We start from the raw sequence: 20,803 nt of genomic DNA on the forward strand, positions 1-20,803 counted from the left end.
GATTTGTTACGGTCTAAGTCCCAGTCTATAAATTTGGCACTAGAGACAAAATTCCCGAAAATATCGTTGGACATCAAATTTGCTATCAATTCAAACAGCCTACGATCGCTTACAAAGCCAGTCGTGATTTAGACGACTCAAAACAGATAGACTTTGTGGTTAACTGCCCTACACAAATAAAAAGGCATTTATGTCAAGCTACATACCGCAACCACGCTGTTTGACCAGTGTAAAAAGAATTAGCGAAAGATCAATTTGACGACTATATTAATAAATATTGCAACGCAGAGTCTTTCATTACGGCACACATGGAACTTTGTCTTGTGGCGCAAGCGTTAGATATAAGGTCGAAAAGGCTATTTTAAATATTAACAATGCCAATGTCATTTCAGATAAAACAGCATTGCAATTTGTTAAGAGAATTTGACAGTGATAGCAGGGACTCAGACTCGGAGTAAACTTTGAACAAACAACATATATATAAAATATCGAATCATCTATAGCATGAATGAATGCTACAAAATTAGTTATTATTTTACTTAAAACCTCCTTGAACTTTGACCAAACGTCAAGCAAGGTCGGGGATCTGTTTCAAGTCTCGGAAAAACACTGGAGAGACGCTATCAATAAATCTAGTTTATTATAAAACAACATGTCGAATCAGACAGAAACGCACACTTTTTTTGGTCTGAAAATCCACAGACGTTTAAATTGAAACACGTCATCGACAATACAAAAGGCGACAAAGGCATTTTAGTCAAAAACATATGTGACCCACTGTGTTAAAATGAGTCTTACATTGCCAGAGCCACTTTTTAGCTTTTTCGCCGTTTGCAAAAAATGCATTCTTTTTGTTTGGTTTTATTTTGCTTTTTCGCAGTTTTGCAAAAAAGCCTTTGGAATCTTCAGGATTTTGGGGGGGAGGGGGTTCTTCTTTTTGGGCCCAAAGTCCATAGACTTTGCACACGTTTTTTTTTCTGTGCAGGACTTTTGCCATAAATCGTTGTCGCACAGCATTCAAGGTTGGCATATACATAGTCATTATCGCATAGATTTATGCCAAAACATGACGTCAAGATGACGTCATCAAGTGATTTATTATTGATTTTTAAATATTTATTTCAGCCCATTTACTTTGTACAAGTTTTCGAGGCACTATTTTGGTACTTTAGTAATCGTTGATCGTCGTCAAAGTTACAGCATGCACTATAAAACGAAGATACTACTGAAATATTTACGTCATGATGACGTCATTAAGTGATTTTTTATTAACTATTGAATATTTAAATAATCTGTTAAATTTCTAAAAAAATCCATATAAAATAAACCTTGGCCTCCCGCAACATTCTTTTTGCAGCAAGTGGCAGGATAAAATGTGGCCTTGAATTCATCTCGTGTGGGTCATATCACGTGACCCTTCCTTCCGGTCGAAACCGGAAGTGGTTTATTGTTTAAAATGGTAATAGGTATCAAGTTGTTTTCAACTGTGTAAGTCTGTCGGGGTATTGTATTCTTCAATTCATCTACCGATGACGTCACCTAATTATCGAGCGCCCTCAAGCGACAGGTTAAAATTCCTAAAAATGAATTTTGAATAGATGTCTGTCGTGAAGTTTGTCCGAATCGGCTGAAAATTGATGTAGATGATCATCTTTACCCTGTCAACACGTGTGTGAAGATAGGGGCTGATTACGTCATCAGACCGGAAGTTACAATAAAAACTTCTTTTATTCTTCAAAATCCGGTGGAAATCAACCGTACGAGATATAAGCGTGAATTTTGCATGAGATGACAGGTAAAACATTGGGGTCAGCTGCATGAAGTGCATAACTGGTGTACTTTTTCACACATGTGAAGCACCGCCGACAAAACCCCCCTTAAAATATAAATGGCCAACGCAGAAATCCAATTTCGGCCAGAGCTGTGCATATGCTACTGTGTGTGTGTGGACGCCCAATATCTGCCTGCAACATAGACGGCGCAGAGTGCGTCGGGTCATCAGTAGACAAGTCATGTGACATTAAAGGTGTATCCTTCAAAGCCTTATATCTCCAAAAGTACATGTCCCAACGGGATGAAACTTTGCACATATGCAATCACGACGATGGCCTTTTCAATGAAAAGCGAAAAGCCCTTTTTCTGTTGCAAACAGACATAGAACCTCTCGTTGGCTTTTTCGCAAATTTGCGAAAAAGGTATTCTTTTTGTTTTGATTTTTTTCTTTTTCTTCTTCTTCTTCTGCCCAAAAGGCCATTTAATTTGTGCACGTTTTTTCTGGCCACCACTTTAGTGCCTAAACAACTTCCAAATGTCATTAAACTTGTGCAAAGAAGCATGACGTCATGATGACATCATCAAGTGATTTTTTTTTTATTTATTTTTCAATATTTTTTCGGCCCATTCACTTTGTACACGATTTTGAGGCACTATTTTCTTACCTTAGTAGTCGTTGGTCACCGTCAAACTTGCAACATGTACTAACTATCAAACAAAGATAATTAAAGATAATCTTTAAAACACTCCTCAATCCTTCACCTGGTAGAGGACTGAGGAGTGTTAGGGTTACAGCATTGTATTTCCTAAACAGAGTCCCAATTGCTTTGAAACTTCGGCGCAAGATTACAATAAGAACGAAGGAGAAATCAGGTACTTTACGCTGTGTTATTTTATTTGAAATATGCCGAAGAGTCCGAATATGAAGTAATATTTCATAAAAAAATTTTCAGTTCAAGCACAAATCACGTGACATGAACTTAAAGGAGCAGTGTTTCTGCAAACGAGTTTATGGCCCATTGACTTTGTACACGTTTTCAAGGTACAATTTTAAAACCTTTCCGACGTTTGATCGATGGAAAAATAATAGCTAACAGAGACCCCGATGCAAGATTTATAGCTTATGTATGACCTCACGATGAAGTCATTGCCTTATTTTTATATTCATTTTTGAATATTTAATTTTTCCCCATAGCTTTATACACGTTTTCCTACCTAACACAAGTGAACAAGTAGTCTTTAACTTTGGCGCAAGATTACTATGACACCGAAAGAGAAATCGAGTACTTTACGCTCTGTTATTTTATTTGAAATATGCTTAAGAGTCGGAATATGAAGTAATATTTAATTAAAATTGTTCAGTTTAAGTGCAAATCACGTGACATGAACTTAAATGAGCCGAGTTTCCGCAAATGAGTTTTTTGCCCCAGACTTTGTACACGTTTTCAAGGTACAATTTTAAAACCTTTCCGATGTTTGACGGTTATCAAAGTGACAGCCAACAAAGACCGTGATACAAAAACTATTGTAAGTAAAGGACGTTATGATGACGTCATCAAGTGATATTTTTTTTTTAATTGATTTTTCAATATTTTTTTCGGCCTATTCACTTTGTACACGTTTTTGAGGCACAGTTTTGGTCACTTGGCAATCTTTAATCATTATCAAACTTACACCAAATGACGACCCACATGCAAAGTATTTTCCAAATTGATGACGTCATCATGACGTCATTATATGATTTGGTATGCATTTTTAAATCTTTAATTTTCCCCATAAACTTTGTACATAGATTTCAAGTTGCAATATCTTCAGCTAGCAGACCTGAATCGGTCTAAAAGTTACACCAAGCACAGATGATCAGGCAACTATTCTACCAAAGTAGTGATGTCCTTATGAAGTCATCATGTAAATTATTTTGAAATTTTCAATCTTTATTTTTTCCCATAGCTTTTCTTAGACAGATTTGAAACGGCTTCATTAACTAAACTACGTGCCCGACCGGGTTGAAACCTTGCATGTATTCACAAAGGGATGTGTTTGAGATGAAAATTGGCATGGTGTGTTGACAATGTCACGTGACATTGAAAGGGTGCTCTTTAAAGCATTATATTTCCTAAACAGAGTCCCAATTGCTTTGAAACCTTGCGTGTATCTTATACATGCTCCACCACACTTTTATTCCCTTATTATTAAAATCAATATATCTTCTAAACTACATGTCAAATTCGGCTGAAACCTTTTATCTATTGTATCTATAAATGCATATGTTTTAGTCAAAAACTCACACGATTTGCAGATGACATCATCATATGATCAGGCACATGAACATCATCACGATATCACATTGAGGCACTATTTTCGTATCTTAGTAGTCGTTGATTGCCGTCAAACTTGCAACATGTACTAATTATAAAACAAAGTTAATTCTGAATTATTTACATAATGATGACTTCATCAAGTGATTTATCATTAAATTTTGAATAAATTTTGAATATATAAATATTGACCTCGTGTGGGTCAAATCACGTAACCCTTCCTTCCGGTCGAACCCGGAAGTGGCCTTATTGTTTAAAAGTGGTAATAGGTATCGAGTTGTTTTCAACGGTGTTAGCCTGCTGGGGTATAGCATTTTTCACATTATCTACTGATGACGTCACTTAATTGTCGAGCGCCCTCTAGCGACAGGTTAAAATTTCCGAAAAATGAATTTTGAATGGATGTCTGTGGCGAAGTTTGTCCGAATCGCCTGAAAATTGATGTACATGACCATCTTTACTCAGTCAACACATGTGAGAAGTTTAGGGCTGATGACGTCATCGGACGGGAAGTTTCAATAAAAACTTTTTGATTCTTCAAAATTCGGTAAAAAATCAACCATAAGCGATATAAGCGTGAATTGTGCACGAGATGACAGCTAAAACATTGGAGTCAGCTGCATGAAGTGCATAACTGGCGTGCTTTTTACACACGTGAAGCGCCGCCGACAAAAACCCCCTAAAATATAAATTGCCAACTCGAAAATCCATTAGCATGCTGTGCATATGCTACTGTGTGTGTGTGGACGCCCAATATCTGCCTGCAACATAGACGGCACACAGTGCGTAGAGTATTATACTCGGGACTTGGCAAAATGCCGACCACGTGCTGCCAAGAGCGGATCGCATTCTATGGAACGCCAAAAGGGACAGGTGTTTAAGATATCTAATCTGTGCCTTTTCCGCGATAAGTAATATGTTTTGCATTGTATATTGTATTGTACATGTCATATTGGGTTGAAACCTTGCAAGCAATTAGGAAGGAAAGGTTTACGAACGGAAATTGACCTCAGGTGATGACAATACGCCAGAGTATACATTGGGCCTTCACTTCATCTTGTGTGGGTCAAATCACGTGACTCTTCCTTCAAGTGGAAACGGGAAGTAGGCTTATTGTTTAAAGTGGTAATAGGTATTAATTTTTTTCTATGGAATTAGTCTGTCGGTATTAGTGCTGGGTTGAAACCTTGCTATATCTCCTGAAGTATATGTCCAATTGGGTTCAAACCTTGCAGATATCTTGAAAAGCAACTGCTTTAGACGAATATTTACCTCATGTGAAAATGACCTCGTTAAGTGACAAATCACGTGATATTAAAGGTGCATACTTTAAAGTACTACATCTCCAGATGTATACGTTCAATTGGTTTCAAACCTTGCAGATATCTTGGAAAGGAAGTGCTTTAGGCAAACATTGACCTCATCTGATGATGACAAATCATTAAGTGACAAATCGCGTGATATTAAAGGTGCATCCCTGAAAGTACTATAAGTCTTATAGATGAAATTGACCTTATGTAATAATGACGTCATCAGATAACCATGTCATGTGACATTAAGGGGGCACTCTCCCAGGCGCTATGTCTCTTGAAGTACATGTATGACTGGGTTCGAAACTTGAACCTTTCTGGGCATGCTCAAATCATTTCACCAAAAGGTTTATGCTATAGCTGAATTGGTCAAATTTCAAAAGGCGAAAAAGCCCCCTGTTCTGTTGGCAAACAGACAGATAAGCTCTCGTTTTTTCTTCTTTTTCTTCTTGTGCCCATACCTTTGTACACAGTTTTTCTTCGCGGCACTTTAGTCCCTTTGCAAGAGTCAATCTTCATCAAAGTTGCCTTAAGCAAAGACCCTATTGCATAGATGTGCTCCGAAGCATGACGTCATGATGACGTCATCAACTTATTTATTATTGATTTTTAAATATTTATTAGAGCCCATTCACTTTGTACACGTTTTTGATTTCAGTACCTTAGTAATCCTTGATCGTCGTCAAAGTTACAGCAAGCACTGACTATGAAACGAAGATAATACTGAAATATTGACGTCATGATGACGTCATCTAGTGATTTATTATTAAATACTGAATACTGAAATATTCCGTTAAATTTATAACGGTCACGTGATATGACCCACACGAGATGAATTCAAGACCACAATTTATCCTGCCAGTTGCTGCAATCAGAATGTTGCGGGAGGCCACGGTTGATTTTATATGGATTTTTATAAATTTATGGATATGGATTTTTAATAAATCACTTGATGACGTCATTGTAACGTCATAATTCGGCATACATCTATGCAATAATGACTATGTCTATGCCAACTTTGAATGCTGTGCGACAAAGATTAATGGTTTTCACCATTTTTACCTGCACAGGAAACACGTGTGCAAAGTCTATGGGCTTTGGGCCCAAAGAGAAGAAGAACCCCCCCCCAAAAAAAATCTGAAGATTCCAAAGACTTTTTGAAATTTAAATCCTGAAGATTCCAGAGGCTTTTTCGCAAAATTGCGAAAATAAAAGGAATCTTGCCAATAAAAGGAATCTTTACAAAAAGAATGCCTTTTTCGCAAACTGCGAAAAATCCAAAAATACTAACAAAAACAATACTGCTTCAGCAGTGAAGCCGAAGCAGCTAACAATGATACCATATTCTAATACTGGCCGAGTATAACCCATATAGATAGTAATGAGGTCTGTCACCGGTAAATCAAAACACTTAAGACATCTTAGCTTATATAATTTACAATTGTATTTCTTGATCATTTCATTATTACATGTGCATCCCACTTTAAGTCACATTGGACTATAATTCCAAGGATCCTAGTAGTATTGATTGATTGATCAAATCCAATTGAAATTGGTTATGATAAACATGGTTGTTTTGAAAAGGAAACTGTCGTTTTAAAGCATTTGTTTCTGTTTAACCTCATATCATTGGTATTAGACCAATCCCAAAAATCCTTGAATACATCTTGAATAACAGACGGTCGCGTGGGACTCCAACAATCGACCAAGGTTAAGTCATCTACATTCTTGATGACAGAAATCGATGAATCGGTACATACATCATTAATCATTATTGAAAACAGGATAGGCCTTAGTTAAGTTGCGTACCCTGAGCTACCCCAGCATTAACTGTACTCCATTCAGATCTGGTCCCGAAATATTTAATACACTGAGAAAAAATCAAAATCCAACTAATAATAGTAGGCCTTACACTGAATTGAAATAATTTATGAGCTATAATATTATGGTCTATGCGATCAAACGCCTTTGAGAAATATGTTAAGACCACTGTAGACGTTGCCTTAGGATTTTCTGCATTTGCATAAATTTCATGAAGTAAGCCAATAAGGTAATGTGAAATAGACAATCCGCGGCGATTCCCATATTGGTTTGGGTCTATATTCATTTCTGAGTCTTCCAAAAGCCACTTCGAAATAAATGATTCCGCAGTTTTTGCAAAGTGGCTAGTCAGCGCGATAGGTCTTAAGTTCTCTAAGGTTACAGGATGCGACCTAGGGATTGGCACAATCTCAGAACATAACCACCGATTTAGCACTCGAGCACTTCTAAATGAGGTATTCAAAATATGAGTTAACGGATAGCACAACTCATACGCGAACTCACGTATAATGCGCACTGATAAATCATCAGAGACACCGGCCTTACCTAGTTTAAGTGATCTAAATTCACGATACATATAATCATCCTGATTCATTGGAAGGAACGCTGGTAAGGTACGCCAGTCAAGGTAAGGTAAATCTGAAGCCAACAATATTCATTAATCCTATCGGCAACCAAACGAAAATGATGTTGGGTGTCCTCAAATTCCATACCAGGGATCGCGATCGGGTTAGGACCTTGCTCACGACTAGTCAATATTTTAATCTGATTATACCATGCTCTGCAATTGGTCGTTTTAAAATTACAAACCCGGGTATTATAGTATGTCACCTTAGCCTTAGCAATACTACATATTGTGTTATTTCGAAGATGACGCCATAAAACAAGATTCCATTACTGAAAGCTCGTTGTCTCTGGCGTATACAAGCTTTAATCTGGGAGGAAATCCAAGGTTTATCAGTTCTATGCAGGTGGATGGCTTTCGTTGGCAAGTAAGTATTAAGTTTTTCCTTGACTGAATTAAGTAACATGCTACACTGCGCAGAAGATCATCCAATTGAAAACACTTGTGCCATGTGTGATGGGTTATCCAGTTTCCAAATTGTCTCAACCCTCTTCCCTTGAAAGGGCGGAAAGTTTTGTTTGTAACATTACATTGAGTACAATGGATATCCTGATATCGCAGATGTGGTCGCTCGTACCGAGTGGAGCATGGACGTCAACATCGGTATACAAATTTGCATAATTAGTTATGATCTTATCCAATATGTTACCATCCCTAGTAGGGCAATTAACAACTTGTGCAAAACCATTATGATCCAGAATTGACTGAATATTTAAATCGTTGAAATCTCCCGCTATAGAAATACCAGCATCCAGATATTGCAACAAAAGAGACTCAATAGTAAAAGCAATGTGATCGATATATTCTTGTGCATTATTTTTCCGAAAAGGATAGTACACAATACAGACTATCAAATGAAACATGAAACTTGGCGAGGCAGTCGGGGTGGTTTCATTATTGACCATAGGGTCTCCACTCCATTAGGAATCAGTACTGACAACAATTTGGTTTGAAAAAGATGTTTAACGTACAACGCCACTCCACCACCTGAGTGACCATCACACCTTGGCCTCGATAACATAGAAAAGTTTTGTAAGGTATACAATTGATTTGGGATATCAGGAGACAGCCAAGTTTCAGTTTCCTATAACATCAACATTGTTAGTGTCCACATAAATTTTGAGTTCATCAAAATCAGCGGTCAATGAACTTATATTTGACAATAGGAATCTAGGCAAATCATATTGTCTTGAGTCAACTTTACGATCAGATCTTCTCAGCTGAGTTAAATACACTGTACTCACGACCACGAAGGTTGACCGTTCTTTCAAATCTTGGTCTTACGATAACAGGAATTTGGTGCTTGTCACGGAGGATCCTAGCCTTATCATTCGATAGTTGGTGTATCTGTTTCCTGAGACCAGCTCGCTTACTTTTATGAGTACTGAGTTTTCAATTGATGCCGAGGTTCTTGATATGGCACAATACGCCTGGGGTGACTCTAAATTTATCACACTGTTCCTTAATCTGTAGAGTTGAATAGGAGTATTATAATCTTGTGCCTGTGCGTCTGGACCAGGGTTTGGATCCATTCTTCCTCACAACAAGGGCAAACTACTCATTGGGACATGTTATCGACCCCTGTCATCAACAACCGGAGTTGATGAAGCCCTTTCCTTCTCGATCAACCGCATCCTTCCCTGCTCACATCAATTTCAAGCAATCTTTCTCCTCGGTGACTTCAATCTACAAATACCCTGCTTGGCATCCTCTGATGAACACAATCCTCCATCTCTGAACACTCGCTCAGCTGCTGTTCTCAACATCATTGACTCTCTAAATATGTCTCAACTGGTCTCCTTCCCTACAAGACGAAATCCCAATGGAAATGATGCCATGCTGGACCTCATCTTCTACAATGAACCAAACTGGACTCAGAATATATGCAAAGGACCTGGGTTGGGCAACAGTGACCATGACTCCGTTCACTTCCAGATCGTCACAACATCCAAACACCAATTTCTCCATCGTACCTTTCACCAGTTCCACAAGGCCGACAAACAGGATTTTCAGACCACCCTACAAAGCATTCCATGGCAACTATTCCATGAAGATGACGTGGATGAGACACAGGAAAATTTCACTTCACTCATCCATGCGACAGTGAAGGATGTCGGCCCTATCGCCACCTCCAAAGGACACCGCCGGTCCCCATGGATAACGAACGACATCGTCAAAGCGGCGAGAAAAAAGAACCGTGCGTACAGACGTGCTGTAAATAACAAGAACAATACGAACTTGTGGGACAAATACAAAGAATTACGGTTTTTGGTTAATTAACTCACAAGGAATTCTTATAATGATTATATTCATAGTTTAGCTCTTGACTGTAAAGACAACCCCAAGCGTTTTTGGTCTTTTGTTAACAGCAAGAGAAAACACCAGACGAATGCCACTTTTATTCACAACAACCAAACTCTCTCTGATCCAAGTGCAATTGCTCATGCTTTCAATCTGTCTTTTCAAAGTAACTTTTCTCCACAGCAATCTTCCTACCATCTACCTGACTTGGAGTCCTGCACTACACATCCAGGTATGGATCCTCTCCATAGTTTCTGCGGTACTCAAGGAGATGTCATTAAGGCTGTAGCAAACTTAATCCTTCCAAACCACCTGGCTTGGATGGCATATCTCCAAAAATTCTGAAATTAGCCGGCTTCTCGATTGTTCCTATGTTAACTAGCATATTCAATCTCAGTCTTTCAACAGGTGTCGTTCCCCACAACTGGAAACAAGCGAATGTTGTCCCTTTGTTTAAACATGGCGATAAATCTCTCATGAGTAATTATAGACCTATCGCCCTTACTTCTGTTCTTTGTAAAATGCTTGAAGGTTTTATAAGCAAGACACTACTTGATCATTCTTCCCAGCATCAGATCATCCCAGATTCACAGCATGGATTTCTACCCCAACGTTCTTGTATTACTCAATTAATTTCCCTCTTTGACACGTGGTTTCGAGCGCTTGACATTTCCAATCCTCCTCGCATTGATGCAATCTTTCTTGACTTGTCCAAAGCCTTTTACAAATGTGACCATTAAATCCTTCTTCATAAACTACATCAGTATGGAATTTGCGGTAACACACTTTCATGGATCAGTTATTTCCTTTCCAACAGAGAACAACGAGTCATCTTTTTAGGAGCCAATTCTGACTGGATACCGGTAACTTCAGGAGTCCCCCAAGGCTCAGTCCTTGGTCCTGTATTATTTAATTTCTTTACATCTGACTTAGCTAGCCGTGTAAAATCTTCTCTTCCTCAATATGCTGTATAGAATTGTTAGATGTGAAGATGACATTTCCATTTTACAGAATGACCTCAACGCCGTTTCCAAATGGTGCTCTGATAACCAATTGAAATTCAACGCAACCAAGTGCAAAATTATGCATGTAACCAGCTCAAGAAAGCAAATACCAACCACTATTTTCTTCCAGATTCTAACCAACCTCTTGATGTTGTCCCATCCTACAAATACCTTGGTGTCATCCTCTCTAATGACCTAACCTGGACCAAACATGTAAATTTTGTTCGTGCCAAATGTTGTAGACTTGCTGGCTTCTTACGACGCACTGTAAAATCCAAAAATGCTAAAGTTCTAAATAAGTTATACTGTTCTCTTTGTAGGCCCATCTTAGAATATGCTGCACCGGTTTGGCTACCTCATCAGAAAAACCACATCCAATGCCTTGGGACGATCCAACGTCACTTCACCAAGTCTTGCTTCCCTACAGTATTGCTATTTCCTTTTCCTACGAAAAACGTCTATCCAAACATCATTTGCCTCTCCTCTACAACAAACTTGTACACCTCAGTGCTTTGTTTGTCATTAAGTGTCTTTTCAACAACATTTCTGTTTCCTCACATTTTCTTCCGCAGGCCAACACTAGAAAAACCGACACCCTTCTTGTCAAGCACCAGTACAGTCGAACAAATTGTCTCAAATTCTTTTTGTATGCCCTCTTTCCCAGATTTATCAATTCTCTTCCCTCCGATGTCCGAGAACTCTGCATTAAACTTTCCCCTAAATCCTTCATCAATTCTTTGCATATTATCTTTTCAGTCTGAACCCCATTTCTCATCCTTTCTAGAGTTTCACTCCCAAAGTATTTTCCTCCAGCCCTCACCACCTAGTATTTACCCTATCATTTCTTTGCCTCTTTTTCTTTTTACATTTTTTTCTAATGGCTTAATATTTCCAAAAAATATAGTTTTATTTTTGCCAGCCTTCAGTTATATTATTCGGAATTATATATAAATCTAATTTACATTCTATAGTTTTCTTTTTTGTATTTGTTTAGATATTTTGCTATACTTAGTGCTTTTTTATGTCGCCAGCCTTAAGCTATATTATTTGCATTTAAGTATAAATCTGATTTACATCTTGATAAACTATATCTGTAAATAGTCACATTTCCTATATGTTTTATCTAGTTAGTTAGGAGAGCCCCTCGACAGAAACTTGTTTCTTTGGGTAATCCTGCGGGAACTGATTGGGTATTATGTTTCTGTTATGTCTATTGCAGTTTTTGTTTTCTTGTCTGTAATTTATTGTATGTATTTTCCCGAAAAATGAAATAAATGAAATGAAATGACATCACTACACACAAAAAACCCTGTTTGGAAGGTTGATGTTGAATTCAACTAATATCGGGCTCGTTTTCCACAGTATCCCCGACGTATTAATACTACAGCATCAATACGTGCCGATATCAATTCATGACGATAGAACTGATGGGCATGGCGGCTCGAAAAATGGGGTTCAGCACCGATCATCAGCACCAAGAAGACAACATAGGGGAGTGCATACATAACTGGCTTAGTATTCAGCATTGCAAAGTACCCAGGTGTGACATTCAACAATGGTAGAAGCAACGGGTGTGGCCTTTCAACAATAGCAGAAATAACTCGAAACTTGTCATGCAACGATGAACCAAGGCAATCATGGACGACACACTACGCCAACTCACACACGCACAGTCAAACACATCATTAGTACTGCATCAGTTCCTTAGGCCTAATAGTTAGAATACCAGGGCACAGATCTGAATCGTTGATACTGCACTTTCATCAATAGTAAGAACAGAAGAGTCGATTTTTCCGAAGACAGCTAGCAATGTGACATGGCACTCAAACGGAGGATTCAAAAAAAGGACAGTAGAATAAAAAATTATATAAGTTTTAGGGAGTTCATCAAAGCAAGAAGACACCCAAACACAAAAGAGAAACAAGTATACTCACAGTAACAGCTTAATAAAAACTTAACAGAAAAACGTGAGCGACTTAACTGCGTGTCAGCAAGTTAGGCGTCATGTTTGTAGATTTTGCAAACATTTTATGCACTATTAGCTCGATGTCCTTATATTTCAGCTAGTTGCCACTTTAAGTGAACAAAGTTGAGATATAGAGTCATTACGTTCTATTGTCCTATCGACGATATCCAAGGTTGTGATGTTAGCAATACCTTGCCGGATACACATAATAGGCTCATATAAACTCAGACAATTCTGGACAAAAGTGTTGGGACACGTGTCAAAAGCCTTTGCAGGTCTCCCGCTCCCCCGGTCAATGTTGTCATCTCGAGCTGGAGCCCAGAGCGCGTATTGAGACCCAACATTGAGAGGGAGCCATGAGGGGGCAACGAGCTTTGGCCAGGATTGTAAGATTAAGGTTTATGATAATAGGCAAGTCCCCGGACATAATGATGTTCTGCCTAAAAAAGAAGCCTTCAGCTGGGACACCGGCTGGTACACCCGGAAATTCACAGCCTTCTCTGTCTATCAGGTATGTGCATTCTAGTTCGCCGGAAATGACTTTTATCTTGGTTACGCCCGCGCCGATCAGTTCCCCCCGACCCGATTGCAACTCCTCATCCCATCATCAATTTCCGTATGCGTACAGACAAGGCCAGAAATACCCGAACATCAACGATGCTATCCGAATGTGGATGGGACATCGAGTTCGCAATATTTTGGCTATTTTTGGAAACTGGAGAAATTCGTCCAGTTTTGATCACATGGACTTTGGGTGATACTCGACCCAAATCTAGTTGGAATCATAGGGTCTGGTATCTGGACTAGCTGCGCCCATGCGTACACACTATCGCTGTTAGAGGGCACTATCTCCAGACCAACTGATATCCTCCACGAACCACAGACAGATAAATGCGTTTACATGTCTGTGCACGAACCCAAGTAAATATGGCGCCCTTTGCCAGCATCGATCCATTTGGGCGAAAAGCAATGCGACTTAAGAACTTGGGAACCAAGACGTTCGTGTGGTACAAGCATTACTAAAAGGCCTAAGCATTAGCCTAAAACACTGTTTCTAACGCAGACGTTATTACAAATATGTCATTTATTTGCACAATTAAACTTGAACTTCCAACGCTGGACATAACCGTCACTGCTGAAAAGACCAAAGGGTCAACTTACATGTATGCTATACCTTGTCCCGTTGCAATAGTTATCCATAAAAGCAAACTACAGCCTAATTTTGCAATGAAGCGTCAAGGATGTAAAAAAAACCATGAGACACATAGACTGGCAAGGTACAGATTGACATTTCTAATGTCCAATTCATGCTGTAAAAACTGCTAACTTTGCGTAAGCACACTGCAGTTATAATTATCTGCATACGCAGTCGCGGGCGTATAAATTGGATTGCAATTTCGTGCCTGTCCCCATTCCCAAAAGTGTGTAAAAGAAAAAAGATACAATTATAAACGCGCAAAGCATTTTCGGTTACTTTCTGTACGGATTTTTTGCATGTTAATTCAACACGCTGTTTAATGAGCAAGCTGGTGTTCGTTGATCCTTGTTATTATTTAAGAATTCTATCAATGACAGTTTACAAAAACCACATCATGCCTACCGTCAATATTGTCGTGCACGACCAAATTCACGAATCGCTCTCTGGTCGCCAACATTGCCGTCAATATTCACGACTCACTCTTCAGTCGCGAGTATTGACGTCAATATTTGCGACAAAATTCACGACTCGTTATATCCCCGGTGGCAATTATTGCAGCAATTTTTTTCCAGCAAGCTGCAGTGGAAATGAAATGTTCACGCGCACGCGCAATAACCTACATTTGTCGGCTTGATCTCAAGTCGTTGTTCGGCTTTGCAGTTTTGGCACACTGCATGGGTCACAATGTTAAAAAGTAAGTGCTGTGTCTGTAGCCGAGTAACCTCTCTCTACCCTGGCTTGCTGGAAAAAAATCGCGGCACAATTTGCGACCGGGGATACAGCGAGTCGTGAGTTTTGATCGTGAATATTGGCGTCAATATTCGCGACTGAAGAGCGGGTCATAAATTTGGTCGCAAATATTGACGTCAATATGGGCAATGTCCCTCCGCGGCCACCATACTTTACCCTTTCCGGCGCCCTACAAACAACAAACCAGCCGGCCAGCTGCCCTAAGCCCACCCGCATCTACTCACCTCGCCAGAATGTTTCTTGCCTAATCAATGCCCACCAGGGAAACAGTTCCGAAAAATGTAATGGGTTTGGCTGAACAGGAAAGAAAAGAACGAAACAAAATACAATAAACACAGAACTGAAATGAATGGCAAAAAAGCTTGTCATTGCAAAAACAAATGAAACAAACAAATAAATAAATAAATCAACTCGATTTTTAGTACTATGGCAATTGGCAAAGAGGCGAATTTATTATTTTCAACATGATGTCCGGGGACGAAACAGAAATTGTCTGATTTTCCTTTAATTATAATATAATACTCTCTCATAGACTAAGCAAGGGCCAAACAAAAGATTGACCAGCAAGGCCAGGAAAAAATCTGTTGCTCCTTTTGTGTAAGGCTGCCCTACGCAAAGCATGTAAACAAACAGACAAACAAGCTCGCTCACTCGCTGACAATATTAGGGTAGTGCAAATAATACTGGACAATCTAATATTGTAGGTGATGAAATCCAATCTTGCTCTTATAAAAATAACACTATAGCTCTCGGTTGCCAACAGTTACTACGACATAAACCATGACAGAATTAATAAATACATGTAAATGGACTATATTAATATAAATATATTAAAATACACAGTAAAAAACACATTATATTCAGTTTACCATCATTAAAAGAAGCGAGAGAAAAGAAAAATGGTTGTGGTCAAAGCAGCTTGAACGGGACAAACGTTTTTAAGATGTTGCACATGACCCGTAATGATGTCCTCTTTAGGGACAAAAACTTAATCCTGTTTCAATAAAATTCTAATCCGAGTGACTATCTTGGCTTTTTTATACAACACTACCCCATGCTGCTCTATTCGCCAACCTCCATCGCTGAATCGATTCGGTGTTCAGTCATCCGTATTAGCGGCTGTATATCAACACTGTAAATGCTCATGTACAGCTTAGGTACGCTCAACCCATCGATGGCCAAAATCTAGATGCCAAGGTTTCACGCAATTATTTGTCGCTATAGTAACCATTCTTCCATTCTGAATTCAATTCAGTTCCAAGAGATCGTGTATGACCCCGGGGATCTGCCTCCGGGGTGATTCTCTATACATTCGCCCGAGTGCGTGTGGACGCAACGTTCCTCCCAAATAAGATTCACGCAGTCATTCTTGCTGCAACTGCATTTCCTACATCATGCACCATTGGAAGCATCGCCAGGAATCATTACCTGAGGTCGGACGGTGGCAACGAGAGCAGTCGCATACGGCTCCACTTTGTATGTTTCTGCTCATTCCCATTCACCACAAGTACGCATCAATGCATCACACAGCAGGATTGCCTCAGAGATACCTGTGCTTTCGACGATAGGATCACCAAGCTGATGTACCCAGCTGAACAAGGCACTGAACACCATCGATACTTCTTCATAATTAATTTGCCCATCGTTTGTTTTTGAGCGAAGGATCTTGTAATTCCTGGGAATATAATCAGGACAGTGTAAACGGACTGGATGTTTGCCTTAGTACATGTCTGCCCCTGCTAAAATCGAAATGTCTGTCAGCTATACACACTTTCAACTGGACAACAGAGGCTCTCCAAACTTATGGAATCTAACCAATACAACTAATTTCCAACAAAAGAACAAATCTGCCACACTAAATCTTCCCATTTTGCTGCTTCTTGTTCTGATTATTTGGACATTCTTCGGTAACGTGTTAGTGCTAATTGCGGTGTATAGAGAAAGAGGGTTGAAATCTATGTCTAATTATGTGATAGCAAGTCTTGCTCTTGCTGACCTGCTACTGGCTGTGCTCGTCATGCCTCTCGGCCTCGTATCTCTGGTAAGTTTAAACACTGTTTTGTCGTTTCACTATTCTTCATTGCAATTCTGATCCTTAAATTTAAAGCATATGTTCTTCCCTTGTTGTGGGCTTGTACGTGCACTATGTTGTGATGAAATGGAGCAAAATCTGTCTGAAGTATCATTTTCTCCCCGTCTTGGAACGATGAACCTGTCAAAGTGCGTGAGATCACGACCCATTGGAGAAATGCAGGAGATATTTTATCCCCCGAAGCAACATACGATAAACTGTCGTGGGGGTACCACAATAGTTTATCATATGTTGCTTTCAGCACGTTTGTATACTTACATTAACAAGGTCAACTCAACTGCATGGGCGCGCGTACACTAAGTGCTGCACACGGTTCTAAATCTGAATATACTATGACTATCTGATCCGTGCATTGGAAATAGAGGGCGACTTGTTTCGTTCAGGTATGCAGTCTTTTAGCATACCGATGCTCCCTTCCTTAAAGTCTCGTCATTTCATACATTTACCACGACACATGGAATCATGGAATCCTTCTGTAGAGATGACTGAATCGCATCGGCTTAAAGCATGATTTTGCGATAGCTGTGTTGTTACAACTTTCACCAACTGTCACAAAGTTGAGAAATTTTATTTAAAAATTCCAAACCGTAGCTTTAACGACTTCGAGCAGCACAAACGGAATGTCGTATTGACTGGGCATTTGTGTAGTTAGTTTTATATACATCAATTATTCTCATATTCATTGTAGTTATTGAGTGGGTGAATTGACATTTCTCATTAAAATCTACACTATAAAATGCGTATTTCCTGGAGTAATTCGATGCATTACGACGCGCGTCCCTATAGTAGATTCAGCCATTTTCGAAGCTTGATTACGGATTATCGATTGGCTAGTCTATTGGCTAGCCAGTTTTCACTGCAGGAGGGGTTTTAATACTAACGTAATACGAATCTTTGAAAATTACTCAACTGGGCACATTATTACGTGTTGTCTCATTCCGATCCAAAGCAAATTTAAGAACCCCTTGTCATTCTCTGTAAATCGTTTAAGTGTAGAGTCAGAAGCTCCAATTAAGCCCCGTATTTGCTCCGGTATGGTCTGTCAATCCTGTGTGGATTTTGGATATAAAAGCATAAAGATGTACGTTAAAACAGACCGGATATACTTTGTAAAATGTGCACTGAAATCCCATGGAGTGTTGAATTGCACTTCTAAAATGTTGAATGTGTTCATTAGCTCTCCACTTCCTGAGAACAGTGACGTCATGACAGCGTATTACACTGCAAAAACGCTGGGCAATTCTTTAATGTGGGTACCAGATGAATTTCTTACGTTTTGGGCAAAAAGAGCATAAAACTGGATAGAAAAATGGTTGTACGAATAACGTTTCTTCAGCCAGTGGGTAAAATGAGACTGGTTTGCCTATATATCTGGAGAGAGTCAACGCAGTTGGGTAATCAGTTTGCCCAACAGCTATAGGCGAATCACTTGATAGGCCTACTCAACGCTACGCCAGAAAAAAATGTCCAGCGTTTTTAAAGCTATTATTTGTTTTCTCAGCCTAATACGGTATATATGACTCATTTGGAACGAACATTAAATTTAATATACGACGCAGACTGTTGCTAGACTTGTGAAAGCACTTAAATATATAGATTTACATGATTACAGCTTTCTAGGAATTTTCTTATGTGCATCGCTGACATGTAATTTGTCAAAATTGAAAAAAACTGTCATGGTGGACTGAAATTGGAGAAAACGAGTTCACCTGCAATTAATTCGTCCAAACCATTATATGCACTAAATAATGTGTCTGTTTTGCAATGGAATTCACTCGTGAGGATTTTTCTCATTTGATACTGGCGGGGAGCTCTACTCTCAGCGTCCTGATTTGGCCTGGTATGCCAAAGTTGAACGTGCCCAAACAAGAAAAGAACAAAGAAAAGGTTTTTTTTTCATTGAGAATTTAAAAACCAATAAAATTACTTTATGAAGATTTCAATTCCCTTTACGTCATAACCGCAGAAAGTAATTCCATCTCTCTACTGGCATGCCGCGGCACCTGTCGCAAGGCATTAGTTGTGATTATGTGCAATGCACCCCCACAATAAGATAATAATGAAAGTACGAATTGTGCCTCGTCACCACCTGTCTTGACATAAGTCAGTTTATATTTTCCGATTGAGATACGCCGTGATGTTGATCGTGAATGAAATCGTAGGACGATTTCTACACTGAAAAAAAATCGTTTTTTAGGGAATTTCCTGGCAGTTTGGACGCCAGAATTACTCTGTAAAAATAACTGGGTATTGTAAAATTACGCACGTAGAACGGAAGCGTATAAGGGCCACTTGCAATTTTTTCCAGTTACTATCTCGCCGCAGCGCCTTGAATCGTTGAATGAGTATCTCGCCGCGGCGAGTTATACGTTCTCGCCGCGGCGTGAAATTGAAATCCCGCCGCTTCAAGTACTTCGGTGATTTTATAAATCTTATTTAGCTTGTCATCATACTCATGTATAATCAGGCTAGAAGTGAAATTGGGTTTCAGGTTGCTTTAAACAAAGTTTGATTCAACCAAGCTTGATTCCCATCACAAAAGAAAACAAAAGAAATCTATTTTGGGAGTATGAATAGCCATATTTGGAAGTGGGGTAGATTACTTTGACTCCTTGGTAGACTGCCTGTTGAAAGGATTACGATGGCTTTTTATTTATACATATACAAATAACCCTATTTACGTATGCACCGCAAGGGGTATCCTGAAAAGGGGGGAAGCCAAAGAAATTAAATTTAGAAATGAAACAGAACATAATTATTTGCTTGAAAAAAAATCGACTCCCCCTCCCGCAATTAAAAGTTACTGTTTTAACTAGATTTTTACCCCCCCCCCAAAAAAAATTCTGGCGACGCTAATGCATATTTTCAGCCAATCTGCTTTGCCATTTTGGACCAAACCTCGATGTTGATATCATTGTAAGGTTAAATTTGCTATGATTCAGGAGATATTAACAGACAACAAGAAAAATAAAGTGAAGGTGAAGGGAAAACTAACACATTTTTTAATCAACTGTATTGAAATCCCCAGGCTCTTTGAACTCGAATCCATGCGGTCAATCGTCACAAAGCACCCATACAGTGCAGGCACTGGAAAGGCAAATACATAACGTGTTTTTTGTAGAGAACTTAGGCCCGCTTCAAACGTCGACCTTCTGCCGTGTCTAATTCAAATAATGACCAAAAATTTGAATTAGACAGGGCAAAAATTCGACGTTTGAAGCAACTGCCGGATTTCTGCCGAAAGTTCGACAGGTCTTGCCGCTATTAACGGCAGAAGAGCGGCACGGTTTCAAATGTCGAATTTCTGCCATGTCTAATTCAATTCAAACGTCCCAACTCGAAACATCATCAGGGTCATTTTAAAATGCGCATGCGCCCACAACAGCTGTTTTCGTTTTGGCGTTGAAACAAGATGGCGGCGCACCAACACCTGTCTTTTCCGCTACAGTATAATTGTAGTCACCTCTGGATAGTCTGTAAAGACAATTCCTAAGCTGTGCCTTGGAGATATGGGGATTTCTGTTACTGTGTTCCGCTCCAAATCATGTTTTATGTGTGACAGGATGAATTCAAAACACGAAATGCCCTTTTGAATCTTTTCTCAGAGTTTGTATTAAGCATCAACTCTAGCCAACCTGTATCTTG

General features: G+C 39.2%; 1 protein-coding gene across 1 annotated transcript in view; it reads left to right on the top strand.

Moving 5' to 3' along the window:
* Positions 1-15,586: 15,586 nt before the first annotated feature.
* LOC110989484 (D(3) dopamine receptor-like) overlaps positions 15,587-20,803 on the top strand; it is a 63,730-nt gene continuing 58,513 nt past the window's right edge. Inside the window, exon 1 of the mRNA XM_022253888.2 lies at positions 15,587-17,107. Within this exon, the coding sequence (XP_022109580.2) occupies positions 16,793-17,107 (315 nt within the window). The 5' untranslated portion in view covers positions 15,587-16,792. The remainder of the gene's footprint in view (positions 17,108-20,803) is intronic.

The sequence above is a fragment of the Acanthaster planci genome, linkage group LG13 (genome assembly GCF_054643075.1).
Source record: "Acanthaster planci isolate LZ-2023a linkage group LG13, COTS_SCS, whole genome shotgun sequence".
NCBI classification, from domain to species: Eukaryota; Metazoa; Echinodermata; class Asteroidea; order Valvatida; family Acanthasteridae; genus Acanthaster; species Acanthaster planci.